Source organism: Aedes aegypti, chromosome 1 (assembly GCF_002204515.2).
Source record: "Aedes aegypti strain LVP_AGWG chromosome 1, AaegL5.0 Primary Assembly, whole genome shotgun sequence".
Classification (NCBI taxonomy): Eukaryota; Metazoa; Arthropoda; class Insecta; order Diptera; family Culicidae; genus Aedes; species Aedes aegypti.
The window spans coordinates 203,742,179-203,762,234 of NC_035107.1; the positions used below are offsets into that span (position 1 = coordinate 203,742,179).

At 37.5% G+C, this 20,056-nt stretch overlaps 1 protein-coding gene across 2 annotated transcripts in view; it reads left to right on the forward strand.

Annotated features, from left to right (window-relative positions):
- The window catches only part of LOC5578986 (ER membrane protein complex subunit 1), a 31,207-nt gene extending 11,888 nt beyond the window's left edge, over positions 1-19,319 (forward strand). The window contains exons 4-7 of one of the 2 annotated variants that reach the window (XM_021857291.1): positions 13,573-14,382; positions 14,452-14,604; positions 14,683-14,853; positions 18,522-19,207. In XM_021857291.1, the coding sequence (XP_021712983.1) occupies positions 13,573-14,382; positions 14,452-14,604; positions 14,683-14,853; positions 18,522-18,916 (1,529 nt within the window). In that variant the 3' untranslated portion in view covers positions 18,917-19,207. Of the gene's footprint in view, positions 1-13,572; positions 14,383-14,451; positions 14,605-14,682; positions 14,854-18,521 lie in introns of both variants that reach the window. The other variant, XM_001664115.2, reaches the window with a different exon arrangement.
- Positions 19,320-20,056: the final 737 nt, after the last annotated feature.

A 20,056-nucleotide genomic window follows, 5' to 3' on the forward strand; every position in this document is an offset into this window, starting at 1 on the left:
CGGTAGTGTGTAAACGTCAAACACGAACAAAAACGAAGCGAGCGCTGCGGGTGGCGAATTGGCCACCTAACATATTTTTGAATCGACCGTTAAAAAGGTGGTCGATGGACAATGATGAGAGTGTGACGTCTGTTTGTCTGTGGTATTGTTTTGAATGATTTTGCCCAACATGCCCAAACACACGATTTTTTATTGAGCTGGAGCTGCATGACAGTTTTTTTTGTCAACTGTGAAACCATTCGTTGCAAATTTGACCTATACTTTTGCCAATACCTTGGCGAAATTGAGTGCTTCGGAACTATGTATCAATAAGGATACTTCAAACAATACAAACAGATATCTGTCAAAGGATCTTTATAAAAGTTTCTGTGGGAATTCCTCGTGACGTTACGTTACGTTAAACATTACTAAATGTATTTAACAATTATCTTCAGGAATTTCATCAGAGTTTAATTCAGATAATATTTCGAAAACTTCTTCAGGAGTTCAGTCAACGATTCCTATGCAAACTTCTCCAGAAATTGCACTCATTTTTTTGTTCTGGATACCTCGAAGAGCTCAATCAGAATGTTTACCTACGAAACCCTCAGAAATTACTCCAGGGATTTCTTCTAAGATAGTTCAACAATTTCTCAATAAAATTATCTTTTTTCGGAACTATCCCAGCGGTTCTGTCATAGACTTCAAAAAATACTCCAGGGATTCCTTCGAGAATTTCTTTAAGGCCGCACGGGACGTCATTCTAATCATCCTATCCATTTGAAGAAGCAGATCTCAAGTACCACTCCATATATGGATGTGAAAAATTTATCACTAGATTCTATATATGTGGTGCACAATCGATTAAATTTTCAGCTTCATCGGTTCACTAAAACTCGAGATTTGCTTCGGCAAAGATTTGATGATAATTGTTAGAGTGAGACAAAAGATAGGGAAAATAACACGGTCTCCCGTGTCCCCTTAATTTGTTTTTACTTGAAATATCGTTCCGAATTTCTTCAATATTCCAACAAGGAATTTACTCAAAGATACGTCGAGAATTTATTAGGATTCGTTTAGAAATTTCGATAAGAAGTTCTCAAGAAGAGATTTTTTTTAGGAATTTATCCAAGAAAATTCTTAAAAAATCGGGAATATATTTCTTTACAAAATATCAAATATATTATTGATGAAAAAAAAAGAGAAATCTTTCATAGCCCTCCAAATCTCTTCTAAACTCTTGAGAAAATTTTGAATGAGTCTCTAGAAAAACTTGTAAAATAGGGTAATTCGTCTAATGTTGAACAAGTAATAATCTCGTTTGTTGTTAAACAGTAGTTCGTGTATTTTTAATGACGTGTTCCACAACAGGTAGTGCTTCGTGAAGCCCAAGCAGGACAGTTCGGTTTTGCGTCGTCCGATAGATTTTGCTCACGGTTTCGCGCGTGTTTTCGTCGCTGGAGATTTGTTTTCCTGTTTTGGAGCGTCTTGCTGGGTAGTGCTTCGTGAAGCCCAAGCAGGACGGTTCGGTTTTGCGTCGTCGGATAGATTTTGCTCGCGTGTTTTCGTCTCCGAAGATTTTTTTTTTTCTTTTCTGTTTTGGAGCGTCTTGCTGGGTAGGTATTTGGTAGTGATCCTTTATAGAGAGATAAGCGGAAGTAAAATGGAATGATTTGGCAACAGACCAGCAGTGCTGATTTTGCCCGGCGTCGAGAATAATATTGTAACACGGACATGACTTCCTCATTTCTAAAACGTGTATTTTGTTTCGATATAGATCTTTGAGCTACATATCCAAACTAATAAAAAGGCAAAAAAATCAACAACTGAAAATCGCATTGACAAAAATTTAAAAAAGAAAAATATTTCTTTATTTTACTTCATGCCAAATTACTTTTACCGAAATGATTTCAAGCGGATTACATTACTCCTCAAGAAAAGTTCAAAACAAACATAACGCATGTTCGTTTGGCTCACACTTTGACAGCTCTCGCTGCTCGATTGGCTCACACTTTGACAGAAATGTCAGCGTCCGCGAATCTCTCTTATAAAGAATAACTAGTATTTGGGAAGGCACAAGCAAGACGATTTGTTTTCGGGACGCCAAGAAGTTTTGCTGTCAGTGTCAGTTTTGTGTTCAGTCGAGGATGGATTACCAACTGGTGAGTTCGTTTCATGCTTGTGATAACACATATTTTCTTGAAAGCGTAACTTTTAAGTAATATTAAAACAAACTTTGTATGGTTCTTCACTATAAGTGTCGGCATTATGATTATTTCTTAAACAATTTCAATATACATATATTTTTCTCTTTTTGACATTATTAAAAAATATCTTTTGAATTGTTCGACATTATAGATGTTGACGTATTTTTTAAAGCTTCTACCACAGACAAACAGACGTGGCACTAACGAAATTTCCATCGACTATTCAATTAACGATCATTTCGAATTCGCTATGTTACAAATCTCACAACCAGAGGCATGCGCATCGTTTTTGTTCGCGTTTGACGTTTCACACTACCGCCATCTGCCGGTCTTGTTGCACGAAGCACTTTTTCGTGCAACATGCTCACCAGATGATGATAGTGGAACTGGGCGATGGATTTTGAAGATATTTGTTCTAAGTGTTACGTCTGTTTGTCTGTGCTTCTACCAAAAACTTCTCGAGACAAAACTACAAAACTAGCTTTAAATATAAGTCGTATATTTCCCCCTTGCCCATGGATCGCATCATCGACCAGAGGTGACTCCCAGATCTCTTCCTCGCTCACTAATAAACACCCTTCCCGTGGTGATTGTGGAGATGCAGAAGTATTCTCGGTCTCTAGAAGCAACAATCATTACACCCTAACATTCCTTCCCCATCCCAACTGACTGTAAGGACTTGGCCGGCGCCGTTATTGATCAATAATATTAGATATGCTAAAATTGCACTTTGAGAGTGAGCGGAAACTCCCATCCCTTATTCATTTGGATCGTAGTGCAATTCTTACCAGTTCCGATCAATCACGGAGTAGCAACCATTGACATGTACAGTCAGTCTATGCTATGCTATGCTTTTTATGACGTGTTCCAAAACAAGCAACCATTTCAACTGTTTTACAATTGGCGAAGTACCCTAATTATTGAAAAAATTGCCAATTGAAACCCAGCATTTTCTTAGGATTTTCTGTATAAAATCCCTGGAAAATCTGGAGTAGAACGTTTAAAGGAATGACAGGGATAATTGCTGTAGCAAAAAAAAAAAATCTTGAAGGATAGGTTCTGCAAAGACAAACAGTCGTATCTCTAGCCCCGCTGACTCATCAGGGACTTTAACTCTGCCATTGCGAAGCGACGTTCTACAGAGATGATTAAAAAAAATGGTGCACCACACAATACCGTACAACTTACATCGGCCAGACACTACGCATAACTTGAGAAATACTTCACTGGATAGCACTATACAACACGGTCTGTAGAAATGGGGTAGTGTTCATCTCAGATCGGCCTTCGTGATCTCGAGAGATGCGTCTTCATCTCTTATCAGAGAATAAGCTCCTCTGCGTTAGGGTTCCTAATACCAGTACTTTGACTTTATGGCAAGGATAGTTCGATGACTGGATATTGGTGTGAGAATGGTTGGGTGATGTCGGCTGGAATTTAAAACTATTAATTAGTTCTAAACTTTAAGGGGCTGTCCACTTATTACGTAAGACATTTTTCGGGGTTTTTCAACCCCCCCTCCCCCCATGGTAAGATTTTTTGTATGAAAATTAAAAATAAATTGTATAGCACGTAAGAAATCTCAGAACCCCCCCCATAAACCCTTACGTAATTAATGGACCGCCCCTTAGCAGCTTGCGCCCAGCGGAGCATCCATGAGGCATGCGGCGCGACCAATCGACTCTTGACAACGATTGATCCGTTGAAATTGTTCTGTTGTTAGTGTTGTTGTGTGGTGATTTGACATGATATACATGGCCCGAAACTTCTGTTTTAATTGGCGGGCTATGAGCACCATCAGAGGCTCAATCCACGAGAGCAATGGATACTCACCGCAACAATCAAGCCAGAGGGCAGGTTACAAGCTTTTCAACGGATTATTGTATGATTATTTGCAGATAACATTCAAATAGTTCTACATTCCTACAGGAATTCTTCCAGGTAAATTTACGAAGATAGCGTTAAGGATTTTTTTTTTTTGTAAAATTTTGTTTCAAGAAATGATACATAGAAACAACTGAAGAAAACGATAGAAGAATTTCTCAAAGAATCATTTTTGAAAGTCTTGTTAAAAATTCTGAGAGGATATCATGGAGCAAATTTTGAAGGAATTACTCTAAGCATAACTTGAGAAATTAATGAAGGAATCAAGATGAATTCTTGCTCGAATTGTTAGAGGAGTCTTCGTAACAATTTGTGAAGGGATGCCTGGAGTTATCTTTGAACACATTCCTGAAGAAAATTCTGTATGAATCTCTAGAAGAATTCATGAAGCTTCTCAATGAGGAATCGATGAACCTATGGAATAGTCGCATTAGTATCTATAGAGCATCAAGAATTTATATCGAGATTCATCACAATGCGAAATAAAAAGTGGCATAAGCAGTGGCGATTCCCTAACCTCAAATCTACCTGTTCCACAATTAAAAATTCAATTTGCATCTAATGAGTAGAGATTTGTTAGAAAGGACGATTTTAATCATAAACTTTTTGGTTTATAATCTAAATTTGTCGAAATAGTCATTTTTAGAGTCATAGAACAGGTAAAAAGTGAGGTTACGAGTCGCCACTGGGCATAAGGTACTAGGGGCAATGGGGGCAATATGAACATACGGGGCAATATGAGCCACCCCGGTTTTGACCTCAAAAACAGTGTTTTAATGTCTAGTGTCATTATGATCAGCTAAAGGATGCCTCAAATAGCCACCACAATAAAAACCGTAAGAATATTCGTTTGAACACTCAAGATATTTACAAAAATGTACAAATTTGTCCTTCATCATGAAAAGCTTATAATTTTGGCAGTTTTTAATTAAGCCTATCAGACAATTATATTTATAATTCTGGTAAATTTTACCAATCCATTGAAACTTCTGATCATAATGAACAGTTTCTAACAGAAATTAGATTTGTTCGTAAACAAAATTATTGAAAAACAATATATTATTTTCAAGATGAAGAGGCGGGGCAAAATGAGCCATCTAGATTTCAGTAAAACAAACGATGTTTGGAACATAAAAATGCATTGCCTAAATATACCAGATTATTTTTTTACTGCATAGTCATCTTTATGCACCATTACAAAGAGAACACTTTGCAAGAAAATACGTTGAACCAAGTATCACAATTTAGTACTAGTATAACATGGTCTGTTTACTATGTATCATGTATCTTTTCAAAATAAGCCGCTAGAATCAATAATTTTAAGCAAAGCTAATACAATTTCCTTTCCAATAATGTACTCTTCACCACTAACTCTTCTCTATACTGTTTTAAATAAAAATCATTCGATTGAATGAGGTGGCTCATACTGCCCCGTAGGGTGGCTCATAATGCCCCATATGGTTGGTGACCACGTAGAAAAACATGGTTTTCCAAAAAGTTTTTGAAATGATTTGCAAGTTGATGTTAACATTAATTATCGACGTAACATGGAAGATAACAGTTTATAGTACAAGTCACTTGAATTTAAACCATAATTTTTGCTGTTTTTCTATGCATTCCATGACGTTTTCCTTAGGCGGCCCATATTGCCCCGATCACCCCTATCTTGTGTAATAGTAGTTTTTGCAATTTCTCATCGTAATAGGCTGTTTTTCATCACGCCAATCTGTCATGAAACGGCCTACTTTCCTGCATTGAAGTATGCAGTGCGGGAATAGTCATTACGCAACTGAAACCAGTGCTGTAATGATTCATTACGCAACGCTTTCTCATTACGCAACTGTTTTGAGTTGCGTAATGAATCATAACACAACATTTTTTCAGAAATTGTAAACTAATGGTGAATGCATTCCGATATAATTTCTGATACCCTCAAGTGGTCTTCTACGAAATTGCAAAAAATGTTTTTTGCAATTTCTCATCGTAATAGGCTGTTTTCCATCACGCTAATCTGTCATGAAACGGCCTACTTTCCTGCACTGAAGTATACAATGCGGGAATAGTCATTACCTAACTGAAACCAGTGCTGTAATGATTCATTACGCAACGCTTTCTCATTACGCAACTGTTTTGAGTTTCGTAATGAATCATAACACAACAATTTCTCAGAAATTGTAAATAATGGTGAATGCATTCCGATATAATTTCTGATACCCTCAAGTGGTCTTCTACGAAATGGATCATTAAAATAACCAAAACGGCCGCTATGGAAAGCATAGATAGCGCCACCGTAGCCTTGTGTGTTTGACAGAACAGCAATGCTGTCACAATGGTAAATCCCATATACAGTGGCGCCTTTGTTTTGATGCGGTGAGCACTGACAAAAACTACCTTCAATGATCCATTGCAAAAAATGTTGTACGTAACTCGTTGCAGAACTCGATTTTTACAGCACTCGTCGTAATTATCCTACTCGGCAAGCCTCGTAGGATAAATTTACGACTCGTGCTGTAAAAATCATCATTCTGCAACTTGTTCCGTAAACTACTATATTTTACCAATCCATTGAATCTCCTGATAAAACTTTACAATTCGTGTGACGCGCGAAATTAGATTTGTTCGTAATCAAAATTATTGGAAAACAGAATATTATTTAAAAATTGATGGGGCGAAGTAAAATGAGAAACTTAGATTTAAGCATAAAAACGGTGTTTTGAACTTAAAATTGCGTTGCTTAAATATACTAGATTATTTCTTACTGCATATTCATATTGGTGCACCATTACAAGAGAAACAATTTGCTAGAAAGTAGGTTGAACCAAGTGTCCCAATTAAATACTAGAATTACATGGTATGTTTACTACGTGTAATGTATCTATCAAAATAAGGCCTTCTTCAGCCGAGCGGTTAGCGTCCGCGGCTACAAAGCATAGCCATGCTGAAGGTATCTGGGTTCGAATCCCGGTCGGTCCAGGATCGTTTCGTAATGAAAACTTCCTTGACTTCCCTGGGCATAGAGTATAATCGTACCTGCCAAACGATATTGCAATGTTAATGTTCAATTAATAACTGTGGAAGTGGTCATGAACACTAAGCTGAGAAGCAGTCACTGTCCAGTGAGGACAAAATGCCAAGAAGAAGCTAATCAAATTTCTTTTCCAATATTTTACTGTTTATCATTAGCTTTACTCTACATTGTTTTAAATAAAAATCATACGATTGAATGAGGTGGCTCGTACTGCCCCGTTGGGTGGCTCACAATGCCCCATATGGTCAGTGAACACGCAGAAAAACATGGTTTTCAAAAACGTTTCAAAATAATTTTCAAGTAGATGTTAACCTTATTTATCAACATAACATGGAAGAAAACATTTCATAGTACAAGTCACTTGCATTTAAACGATAGTTTTTGCTGTTTTTCTATGGATTTCATAACGTTTTCCTTAGGTAGCCCATATTGCCCTGATCACCCCTATTAGCCTGTTAAAAACTGACTTTCTACTGCTACAAGGAAAAAAATAATTAGTAAATATTATAATTTTTTAAGTAAATTTCAAACATTTTTTGGGTTGATATTTGCACAAACAAAATTATGGTTTAAATTAATAACATAAAACAAATTAAAATTCTATGTTGTTTTTATCATGGTTTTGTAGATAATAAATATATCTTAGTTTGAAACTAACATGAAATTTGTTGCTGGATTTCACAGTTCTTGAAACAATTAAAAAGGTAGGTTGATGCAAACCAAAAAGAAATGGTGTGAAATAACCAAGAGTCATATTAAAATAAACAAACTTACTAGTTGATTAACCCGGTTGAATTGTGTTTGATTATTGTATTGTACTGTTTTATTCAATTTTCCTAATTATTATTGATAATGCTTTCTTGTTTGTTTGTATTTTCAAAAATGATTATTAAAAATAATGTCTGTATGACGACTATAGAAATGAATTCCCCAAGTTTCTATGATCAAACGAAAGTTGTATACCGTAAATAATGCCTCCTTCAGAATGGGAATTTCGGGTCATGATGCGCACATTCTCCATGAAGAAATCATTCTAGATTTATCTGTATCTTGGCAAAGTTTTGAGTAACTGATTTTGTATTAACTAAGTTGTTAAATATGTTTAATAATTATTGGGGCACTGATACTACGATGTTCGCCTCGATGATGTTGATGGTTTTTTTTTGTACATATTCCTTTTTGTGTGTAGTCGAGATAGAGATTTGATCTCACGCGTGCGATACACAGGTATAAACGACTATTTGATGATTCTTGATAATGCGTATGTCTCCGATAGTTTTGAAATCTTCGGCGGGTTTATCAATTCTGGTAATGTTTTTGATTTTGTGGAATTTTCTTGATCTCTAGTAAAACTTATGAAAAACTGTGATTGAGACCAACACAATTTTGTATTTTTTTGCTATGTATGCTATAGTATGGAAACTTGAAATGTTGTTTATATTTGTTGACATAATCAGAACGTTTATTGTTTCAAAATCTGATTAAAGTTTATCATAATTAATTACTTATCTTAAAGCCACACGGGACCTCGTTATAATCACCTTATCAACTTGAAGAAGTAAATCTCAAGTACCAGTCCATATATCGATGTCAAAAATGTATTCTATATATGTAGTGCACAACCCATTAAATTTTCAGCTTCATCGGTTCACTAATAATGAGACAAAAGATAGGGAAAATAACACGGTCTCCCGCGTTACCTTAAAGATATTATCGTCTTGCTCAAACCTGTAGGGCTATGTGGCGGGACCTTCATCATCATAATTATCATCATCTAGATTAGAAGAATATGGAAAATGTTTTATCCCGGAGCAACAAATCCAAAAAAAAAAGCTTTCAAAAATATATCTACCGTTTCTGAGTAATCGGGAAAACAAAGTATGGGAAGCGGCTCTAACATTTTTTCGTCGCTTTCAGGAGGATTCTTCTAACTACAAACTTGAAAAATAAAAGCATAATAGCATGAATAAGATAAAACCAGAATATATAATAAATCAAATTACCAAATGTGCAAACTCTTGAAATACTATTCACTGATGAAAAACGGAATCCTTTTATGATCTTCAAATGTCAATTATTATAAATTTGTATAGGGATGGTGGAAATTATTAAATTAACTGAGTGTTGATCCGAAGCAAAATCAGAGACAACTCTTAAAGTTGGTTTATTTCAAACTAAAATTTTGGTTGTTTTCGATTCAAACAAAATCTTAGTTTTTTTTTAACTTTTTTTCATTGTTGAATCAACCCATAATTTTTTGCAATTAAAAATTAATCAGAGAAACAAACAACCTGATTTTAAGTAGAATCAAGTCAGTTTTTTGTAATAATTAACTAAAAATTTAGTTCGCCGCAACCATAATACACCTTATAAGAACATACAGATTTCACATTGAAACAACCAATGAAAGAAGCTAGTTTCAAACAAAATCTTAAACTTACAGCAATAAATTTTGGTTTAAAAATAACAAAATTGATAGTTTGAAATTCTACAAATATTTTGGTTGTTTCAAACTAGGATAATTTTTCGCCATGTTACGCGATGTGTATCGTAATGATCGTATTTAATCCAATCAGTCAGAACAGGTAAAAGACGAGGCGACGAGGTACTTATTGCCGTTTAGAGTAGGCTTACGTCTTCACTAGTGAATGTAGAGGTAACCGCCGATCTGAAGCAGCTTTGGGTTCGCATAACTGTAAAAAATATGTCGGTTTAGCCCTGATATGTCTCCCGATTATGGTGTTACGAATCGACATATTAACTCCTTTTATGCTATTAGCGCATTTGCTCAAAATCACCCAGAGGAAAGGAATAACTAGCTCCCTTTTTACTTAATTCTTATGGGAGATGAAATTACAGTCAGTAGGAAAAACCAGCCACTCACTTAGAACTACAGGATCAAGGATGAGTCACTACAAAGAGTAGGGGAATGTGGGGCAAGATGAGCACCCGGGGCAAGATGGGCACCCCTAGTTTGTGTCGTTCCTACCAATTTTTTTTCAATACATTATTTGGGGTTCTGATGAATATCTTCAAATTGATATGATGGCCATAAATTTCAGCTAAAAAATCAACAGCACAACGTAAATATTGTCCAAAATACATAGAAGTCCAAAAATTTACCTTTTCATATAAGATTTGTTCATTTAAAAGTGATATTTTCGTTGCGTAAACAAATTAATTCATACGTTTTTGGCCGTATAGTTATAGAATAATCTTCTGTAGATAATCAGGAGCAAAACTTTTTATCAAATTTAAAAAATATTTCAATTGTTTTGATTATATTAATAAATTTACACCCTTGGGGCAAGATGAGCACCATGTTCAAAATTAAGTAAAAGTGTGAAATTATAGAACCACATTTAGCTGTGAGCTTGATTTACGGTATCTTCTTTGCACAAAACAATTTTTCTAAAAAATATACAAACAAACAACAAATTTAATCGTTTTTTAAGTAAAATCTTAGCAATTTATGAAAAGTTATTTATTTTCTGATAAAAGTTTTAAAAACTAAGCTAGTTGAAGATAAATATTATCAGATATTAAAGATAATATCTTCGCATTGAAAAATAATAGTTTTCTTTAGTAAATTGCATCTTTTTATGGGGGTGCTTATCTTGCCCCGCAGTTTTTTTGACCGATTATAAAAAAGCTATTTTTTAAAGTGTTATTTGGAAAACTATTTATCACTTTTTAAAACTTTTAATGGTTGGAGGTCAAAGTAATAATGTAAAAGATAAGGATGGTTACCAATTTTACCAAAATAATAACGTTTAAGTAGGCTTAAATCGCGCTTATCCTTAGGGTGCTCATCTTGCCCCGCCTGACCCTATGTACCTACTGTGAAGGATCTGGGCGTCCTCCTCGACACAAAGCTGCCAGCATCCTTGCAAGAGCAAATCGCAACCTGGGAATGTTCTTAACCCTCACTTTCCTACGACTTTGATCGACTATTTCTTTACGAAAAACCGTTTTTTTTAACAATGCTCGATACTGTACTGATGCATCCCATCTTAAAAGTGAAGCAGGTGGCGGTGTATATTCTCATGAGCTTAGGTTGCTTCAGTGTTACTTACTCGGTAGACACTGTACCGCTTTTATGAGGAAATATTTGCTCTTATGTTTAGAGTGCAATTGGGTCCTAAAATTTTTAATGAAATCTTGTTTTTATTCAATAACACGAAAAAGCATCTCACTGCAACTACTCTAGCAATTTTTCCCGCTCAAATAACGGCTATATCATGTTTAAACTTTAATTTAAAAATTGAGTCCATAAATGAACCTTGACACTTAAGATCATGTTTGACGTTCGCTTAGTCGACAAAAACACCACAGGGGTTTTAGTTTTAACACTGGGGTTGTTCCTAACTGACATTTCGGAAGGGACACGGAAAACAAAATGCACCCAAATTTTGAGTTTAAGCCAAGGGGTGTGACAAAATCTAAAAAAATGTTTTTTGGACTCAAATCAACAGAAAACATTAGAAAATTGAGTAAACATGTGTTTTTGGCCTAAACTTAAGCGTTTGGCACTAAAATTGGGACAGGGCTTTAGGACCCTATTAGCACGTAATGGGTAAAATTATTCAGATAGTCAGGCTGTTATCGAAGTCCTTAATTCAACCAATTCAATGTCGAGGTTAGTTACCGCATGTCAAACTTCGGTAGAGGAATCGAATGGCGTTACCTGGTGATCAAAAAGTTCTGATTCTTGATCTACACCAGTGGTTCTCAACCTTTCTGAAGCTGCGACCCCCTCCAAAGTTTTCCATACTTTCCGCGGACCCCTAAAGTTGATGAGCTTTAAACAAAAGTCCATGACAACTTCCAAAAATTAACAGATATCCATGATAGACACACCCGATAATTCCAAGACCATAGTCCACTAAAAGTCTTTCCAAGAGTCTATCAAACATCTTTCCAAGATTTCGATAAAAATCTTCTAAAGGATCTTACAAAATCCTACAATAAATAAGTTATTTAAAAAGCCGTGCGGCTAACCGAGCAGAAGAAAATAACTAGTGAATACCAAACTGAGGTATTCCATGCCAGATTATTTCCAATACCTACAACCTGAATGAGGTATGAATAAGCCCTGCATAAGATGTAAAATACCTCAAATAATATCTCAAGCATATTCTACGAACACAAAACTGATAATTAGATCAGGTATTGTAATACCTCAATAATACCTGATGGATTTTCATATAAAAGTGAAATTTTTCAATAGTCGTTCAATACTTCTAGCAGACCTCAATAGCTATCGAATACCAAAATGAAGTATTTTTAATTGTTTAAAACATTTTTTCCCAATACCATTATAATACCAAAATGTGGTATTGACAACTGAACAATACTTAAATATGGTATGATACCAAAATATGGTATTTATATGTTATTGTGTTATTTATTCCTCCTCGGGTAGCGGCGTCAGTTGTTTAGGCGTATTGTGCTACGGAGTATAGGTTCGATTCCCGTCCCAGTCGAAAGACACTTTTCGTCAAATGGAAAATTCTTCACTGGTCCACTGGTTGTTCCGTGTTATTTTCAGGCTGTGCAGTGTGCTTCTTCGGATAAAATAAAAAATGCAACAGAATCCGCGAAATTTTCGTAAATAAATTTTTCGAAAATATGTTAGGATTCTACCGCTGCAAGCTGCTCTGAATAATCTAAATAACTTCTCTATTTGGGCTGTTAATAAAGCAGACAATAGCTCTTAAAATATTGCCAATAACTTCTAAAAATCTCGTTAAGAATCTCCGTACTTTTTTTTTTTTTTTTTGAGGAATCTCTGCTATGAATATCTTTAGAAAATCTTATAAAAATCCTGATGATGGATTCGAGAAGATTTCGCCAATTGTTTGGATGAAAACAATGAATACATTCCAATCACGTGAATAATTCTCTAAGGAACTTCCAAGAAACTTTTAGATGGTCTCACCAAAAAACTTGCAAAGTATGCCAAGGATTACCTCTCAAAAATTACAGGAGTTTTTTATGCATATCCCTAGGATAGGTATTAATTTTTTTGACCGGCTTGCTCTGAAAGTTAGGCTTGTAACCTCATATGGACAGAATTACATTATAATTATTTTATCAGTAATTGTATAAACAAAAAAAAAAGTTTTTCTAATTTTGAAAAAAAAAAACTTCACTAACTATGAACTCTGGCAAAACAAGCAAGGTAAGAAATTCCTCACATTTATTGATCAATACAAAAAATAACACTTATTACAAAAACGGTTTCGCGGACCCCCTGAGAAGTCTTCACGGCCCCCTAGGGGTCCGCGGACCACCGGTTGAGAAACCCTGATCTACACACATAGCTTCTAAAACTAGCTTAACGTTTCAATTGCTTTAACATTCACGCGCTAGTTTTCCGTTACGGCTAACATATTTTTAGCATTGTTGAAGTAGTTTGCTAAGTAATTATATCTATGATGATTTATAAATGCTTATTCATTTCTCATCTAGGGGACGTTTTCGGAGCCCTTCAACGCCGTATTACCAGTCAAATAAGCCACGTAAAGAATCTAGTACTGCACGTGCTCGGCCTCGGACCGGCACCATCCAAAGCTCAGAAAGCCGGTCTGGTTCGTGACGATTTCGGTCTGCACAAGATGCTGGTGGTCGTGACCAGCACTGGCAAAGTGTTTGGAATCGATAACATCAGTGGCAAACAGCACTGGGCTCGGTACCTGCCGGAAATGATCGGGTTCGCCAACGGCCAGAGCATAAAACTGATGGTGCAAAGAACGTCTCGTTTCTACCCTTTGAGCGCCCAGTGCCTCATTCTCGGCAGGCATCGGGATAACAAAAACGGTCTGATTTATCAGTTCAATCCAATCACCGGTCAACCAGTAAATGGCGGTATCGTCCAGTTGCCTTACAAAATTCGTCAAGCCTCTTTGTTGCACGAAACCGGTCCGGATTTCCTGAGGGGCGTCCTGCTCTTAGACGAGAACAACGAAGCGCACGTCCTGCCAGACAGTTTGGCCAAGTATGCCAACAACTTCTATATGTTCAGTGCCGATCGTGAGTCGGCCACCATCAGAGGCTATCTGGTTGAGTACAGGAATGGAAAATTGAGCACCGTTCCGACATGGACCGTGGATCTCAGTGGCGCCGGGAAGACTCAGCAAATTATTGCCATCGAAGGAAAAAACCCAATTGAACATGTCCACTCACAGGGTCGCGTTTTGGCAGATAGATCGGTGCTGTACAAGTACATCAATCCAAACTTGATTGCCGTGGCTACTCACGGACCCGACAACATTCACAAGTGTATGTCATTAACATATATATTGATCTAGGTTCAATTATTGCTAAATCCACCTTTTGCACTTATTGCAGATATTCTAAACGTGTATCTCCTGGATGTCGTGTCCGGATCGATCGTGTTCTCAATGTCCCACAAGAGAATCCGACCACCACTACAAATGGTACACTCCGAAAATTGGCTCGTGTATTCGTACTACAATGACAAAGTGCGCCGAACAGAAGTCAGTAAGTAGAGGAACATTTTCATACCGGAAACCCATTCGTTGTCAAATGTTAATCCCATTTCGTGATATCTCCTTGCAGCATCGGTCGAACTTTATGAGGGTAAAACGCAAACCAATAGCACCGTATGGAGCTCTCTGGATGCCCCTCCGATGCCATTGGTTGAGCGTCAATCGTATGTTCTCCCAGTAGCGGTGGCCACCATGCAGGAAACCATCACCGAGAAGGGAATCACTAATAAGCACATTCTCTGTAAGTATATCTAGGGAGTTCTCGCTGAAACCAGGCCGCCATTGGCACTATTGGTACATACCGTCAGAATTCAAGTTCTGTCGTTGTTCGCTAGAATATGGTAAGAGTAGATGAGATAACTTGCCAGACATCGCATGGACTCCAACTCACAGTGATTTTCTGTGTCCCGATTATCAACGCACTTCGCTTCACATTGGTGCTGTCAATCTTTTTGATTGTTACAGTACTGCTACTCTGGCTCAGATCAACCTCGTGATGAACGAAAATGGCCGCTACCTGAATCTCTGTTTCGTGCATGGTCGTGATACTGCTTCTTTCATATCGACGGCACCTGCTCCTTTGGTCAAGCTTGTTTCTCATCATCCGCCGCTAGTAGTCGCCATCGAAACCAATCTTGTTCGTGATTTCATCTCTAGTCCATCGGTTGTTGCATATGACTTTCGCAGAGCTGATTTCCGTAGTATAGCTGAATTGCTGTCCGAGACAGATTGGGATTGCATTCTAGATATAACGGATTGCAATAATGCAACACTAACCTTCTCTCACACGGGGCCCACATAGCCGTAGCGGTAAACGCGCAGCTATTCAGCATGACCATGCTGAGGGTCGTGGGTTCGAATCCCGCTGGTCGAGGATCTTTTCGTAAAGGAAATTTTCTCGATTCCCAGGGCATAGAGTATCTTCGTACCTGCCACACGATTATACACATGCACAAATGGTCAATCGGCAAAGAAAGCTCTCAGTTAATAACTGTGGAAGTGCTCATAAAAAAGAACACTAATCTGAGAAGCAGGCTTTGTCCCAGTTGGGACGTAACACCATATAGAAGAAGAAGAAGAAGAACCTTCTCTCACGTCCTGGCATATGTCATTGAGAGGCACTTTCCTAAAAAAGTCATTCGGACCGACTTACGTGTTCCGTGGATGACCAACGATCTTCTTTTGCTGAAGAGGAAGAAAAAAGCAGCGCTCAGACGGTTTACCAAATTTCGCACATAGTCATCAAAATGCTACTACGTTAGACTCAACTATGAATACAAGCGTTTAAGTCGTTTCTGTTTTTATCGTCATCAGAGTAAAATATAACGCCGACTAAAACTGCATCTCAAATCTTTCTGGAATTATGTAAACGAACAGCGGAAGGAAGTTGGTTTGCCATCATCGTAAACGAACAACTTTTCGTCGATTCCATCAATACCGCGGCCAACAATGTGCCTTTGGCTGATCAAACGCTTAGCAGCATACACCTTACTCAAGAAACGATCTCGAAAGCGGCATCGCAGCTCAAAACTTCGTTCAAGCCGGGGCCAGACGGTGTTCCAGCTGCTTTTGTGAAAAGAATGATCGGCAGCTTGTTGGAACCGCTTCTCAAGGAATTTCAACTTTCGCCAACCAGCGGTACATTTCCGACTTGCTGGAAAACAGCCGAAATGTTTCCCATGTATAAGAAAGGAAGCAAGCGTGACGTTAACAACTATCGTGGGATCACATCGTTGAATGCTGTAGCTAAGCTGTTCGGGCTAGTGGTCATGGATTCGCTAAGCGCACACTGCAGACAGTATTTGAGTGCTGATCAACATGGATTCACTATCGGTCGCTCTACTATTACCAACCTGCTATGCCTTACGTCGTACATCGCTGAGAGTATGAATGTTCGGGCTCAGACGGACGTGATTTACACCGATCTATCTGCGGCATTCGATAAGCTAAACCACGATATTCTTACGTCACTGATCGTCAATTAGTGGTAGCTTTAGGAGAATATCGATCACTTAAAATTTTTCTGCGAATATGCTCAATTGAAGTTATCTCCAAAACCAGATAAACGTCTTCGCTGGATGGTGTGATCTCAACTGACTAGTCGTCAATCCAGCGAAATGCTCCGTAATCACTTTTTCACGGAAGAAACAGCCGATAATCTTCGAGTATAGCATTTTTGAAACGCCAATCGAACGAGTGCAGTGCGTTAAGGATTTGGGTATTCTGTTCGATTCGCAACTGACATTCTCCCATCATATCGCTTATATTATCGATAAAGCATCAAGAACGCTTGGCTTCGTTTTTAGAACTGCAAAGAACTTTACCGACATCTATTGCCTGAAAGCGTTATACTGTTTCCTCGTTCGAGCAACATTGGAATATGGGTCTGCGGTCTGGAGTCCGAACTACAACAACGGATGCGAGCGAATCGAATCAGTTCAACGGAGATTTCTTCGTTTTGCACTTCGGAGGCTACCTTGGAGAGACCCTTTACGCCTTCCGAGTTACGAGAGCCGCTGCCAACTGATTGACTTGCAACCTTTGCGAATTCGAAGAGACGTTTGTAGAGCTTTAACCGTCGTCGATACTCTAAACGGAAGAGTCGATTGCGAAGCTATCCTGCAACAAATGCATCTCAACGTGCAACCTCGTCCACTGCGGAATAGTTCGATGATGAGGCTTCCATTTCGTCGCACCAATTATGGATTGAGCAATGCTGTTCATGGTCTGCAACGTGTTTTAAATCGAGTGGCGTCGATCTTTGATTTCCACCTGTCACGAAATATGCTTCGCCGCAAATTTTCTAGATTTTTCGCTGGCCGGAGGAACTAAAGACATATAATAAGTTTGAAATGTTTTACGATCTTGACTTTTTTATATTCAATGTTTTGTCACGTTTGTTTTGTTATATGCTATGTATTTTTGTTTTTATTTTTAATATCATTGGGACTATACATAGTCTGTTGATGTAAACCTAAATAAATAAATAAATAAATTATAGATGCTTTTTGATCTCGTAGGCTAGAAAGATAAATAGTTCGCAAAAAAAAAACATTTTTTGATAATTCTGAGTTTTTTCTCCGCGTGATATGTCCATGAGATTGGCACAGATTACAAATTTGCCAGTTTATATAAAATTTAAGTCGTCCCGGGGAACCTGAAATTGATAATTTGTAGGATCAATTAGGAATGTAGGGAACATGATTATTCATTTCAATGTTCATATTGATGAGTTTTTCTTGAAATTCTTTGATATAGCCGGTTCCGGAAACTATCTGTGACATGAAATTTGTGTACCACTAAGGCTGTGAACCGTTTCACCAGTTCGTTTAACTTTTAGTTAAAATTTGACAGCTCGATAGTTATTTCCCCTCCGGTTAGAAATAACCCTGCTCTGGAGAATGGTTAAACTTGACAGTTCGAAAGTTATTTTTTGCTCCCGTGAATTTGAGAATAACTAACCATCCGTCAACTTTGTTCTGAAATAACTACTCGACTGTCAAAGCTCAAATGGGTCGACTGCGATGTTCAATTTAACCATTTGAGGGGAGAATAACTATTGAAATGTCAAATTTTAACTAATAGTTAAACTAACTGGTGAAACGGTTCACAGCCTAAGAGCAATCAAAAAATGGGCTTTTTACATAGGTCCGAGCCGTGTCCGAATCGGACGACACAGCAAATAAAAAATGGGCTTTCTCGAAAACTGTTTAGCTTGCTGGCTTACGAGGGTTGAGTTTTGAGTTACCACAAATTCTTCTCATCTAGTAGTTTTAGCATATTCTGGCGGACCACGACAAAAAAAGAATTGAATTCCAATGATATGTATTGATGGCGGCCTGGTTTAAGCGAGGATTACTCATCTTAAAACAGATTAAGGACTCTTTTATATTACCATTTATTTTAAAGTCGGTCTCACCACCGGTGCCGTGGTAGAAATGTCATGGGCATTGTTAGACCCGAGGCGACCAGTCACATCGCCCGAGAAGGCCCGCGAAGAAGGAATCATTCCGTACATGCCAGAACTGCCGATGCCCCATGAGATCATCATCAACTACAACCAGACGATCGCGAACATCAAGGGCATCCACACAGCACCTTCGGGCTTGGAAAGTACCTGCCTGGTGTTTGTGCACGGGTTGGACATCTTTGTCACCCGCGTGGCACCGTCGAAAACGTTCGATTTGCTCAAGGAAGACTTCGATTACTTCCTGATCACGGTGGTGCTGATCCTGCTTACTAGCACGTCTTACGTGGTGAAAATCTTTGCATCCAAGAAAGTCATCAAACAAGCTTGGAAGTAGATCCATTTTGTCGTCCGATTTTGAAGTGACGAATTCTTGCATTTCTAAACGTTCTTATACTAAAACCTATTGGTTATCAGCATTTTCACTGTTTGCGTTATACTGGATTATTTATGTTTTTGGTTGTTGCGAGCACTCACGATTGTATGCGTAGGAAAGAATGAGTTTTAAGATGTTCAAGAACGATAAGTAGAATAATTTCTCGTCCCACCTTCAAGGCGCATTACGAAACCATTATTTCGTTTGCGATTTTATCCATCACGTCGGAATTCCGTTTGTGCAAAAGATTTGCACGAAATATTAACATACACATACTGTAATTTACTAAATGATTCGGTTCAAAGGCGGCTGTAAAGTTAGTGAATTATTAATATGACGAAAAAAAAATATTTGGGTAAAATAATGAGCGGCGTTCTGAATCTGAAAGAAACGTCTTTATTTTATTAACTCTCTTACCACATCATCGTTTAATTTTAATGTGTTAATTGTAATAGTTGTAATGATTTGAATTATCTATTTGGCATCTGTATCGATTTTGATCTCTGCCCAAGTAACCACAAGCATTATATTATTGCATTAATTTGGTCGAAAGTCAACATTTTTTGCATTAATAATGTTATCATGCATTTATTCAATAACTGTCAAGCAATTATGCATTTGATTAACATTGTAAATGCTTTGTAGCATTATTTTAATATAGCATTATGCTAAGCGTTTAGAGTGAATATACTGTTATGCTGTCATACAAGATTGCATAACCTCATTGAACGCACTTGAATCTGTAATAAATAAGTAAGACGATCGAGCAAGTTCGCACTCGCTCATTACGTTTTGTGAGATATGGAAGAATAATGAAATGACTTTCTTTCATCTCGAACCCCCATTTCATGATCTAAGGATATATGTATTCAATCAGAATTGTTGTAGTTTATCTATGATACTCTTTTACTCATAAGGAGCGAGAAGAAATGTCGATCAATTTCTCTCCCCTGAAATCTTTTTGTTGGGCTTTGTTTTGTGGGTTATGTTCTGTTATTTCCTCTACGAGAAAGAATGGTGATCAAATTGTTTCTATTGATGTTTCATTTGGTGAGGAAAGGAAATCAATCGCCGAAGAGAATTCTTTCTATTCGCAATAAC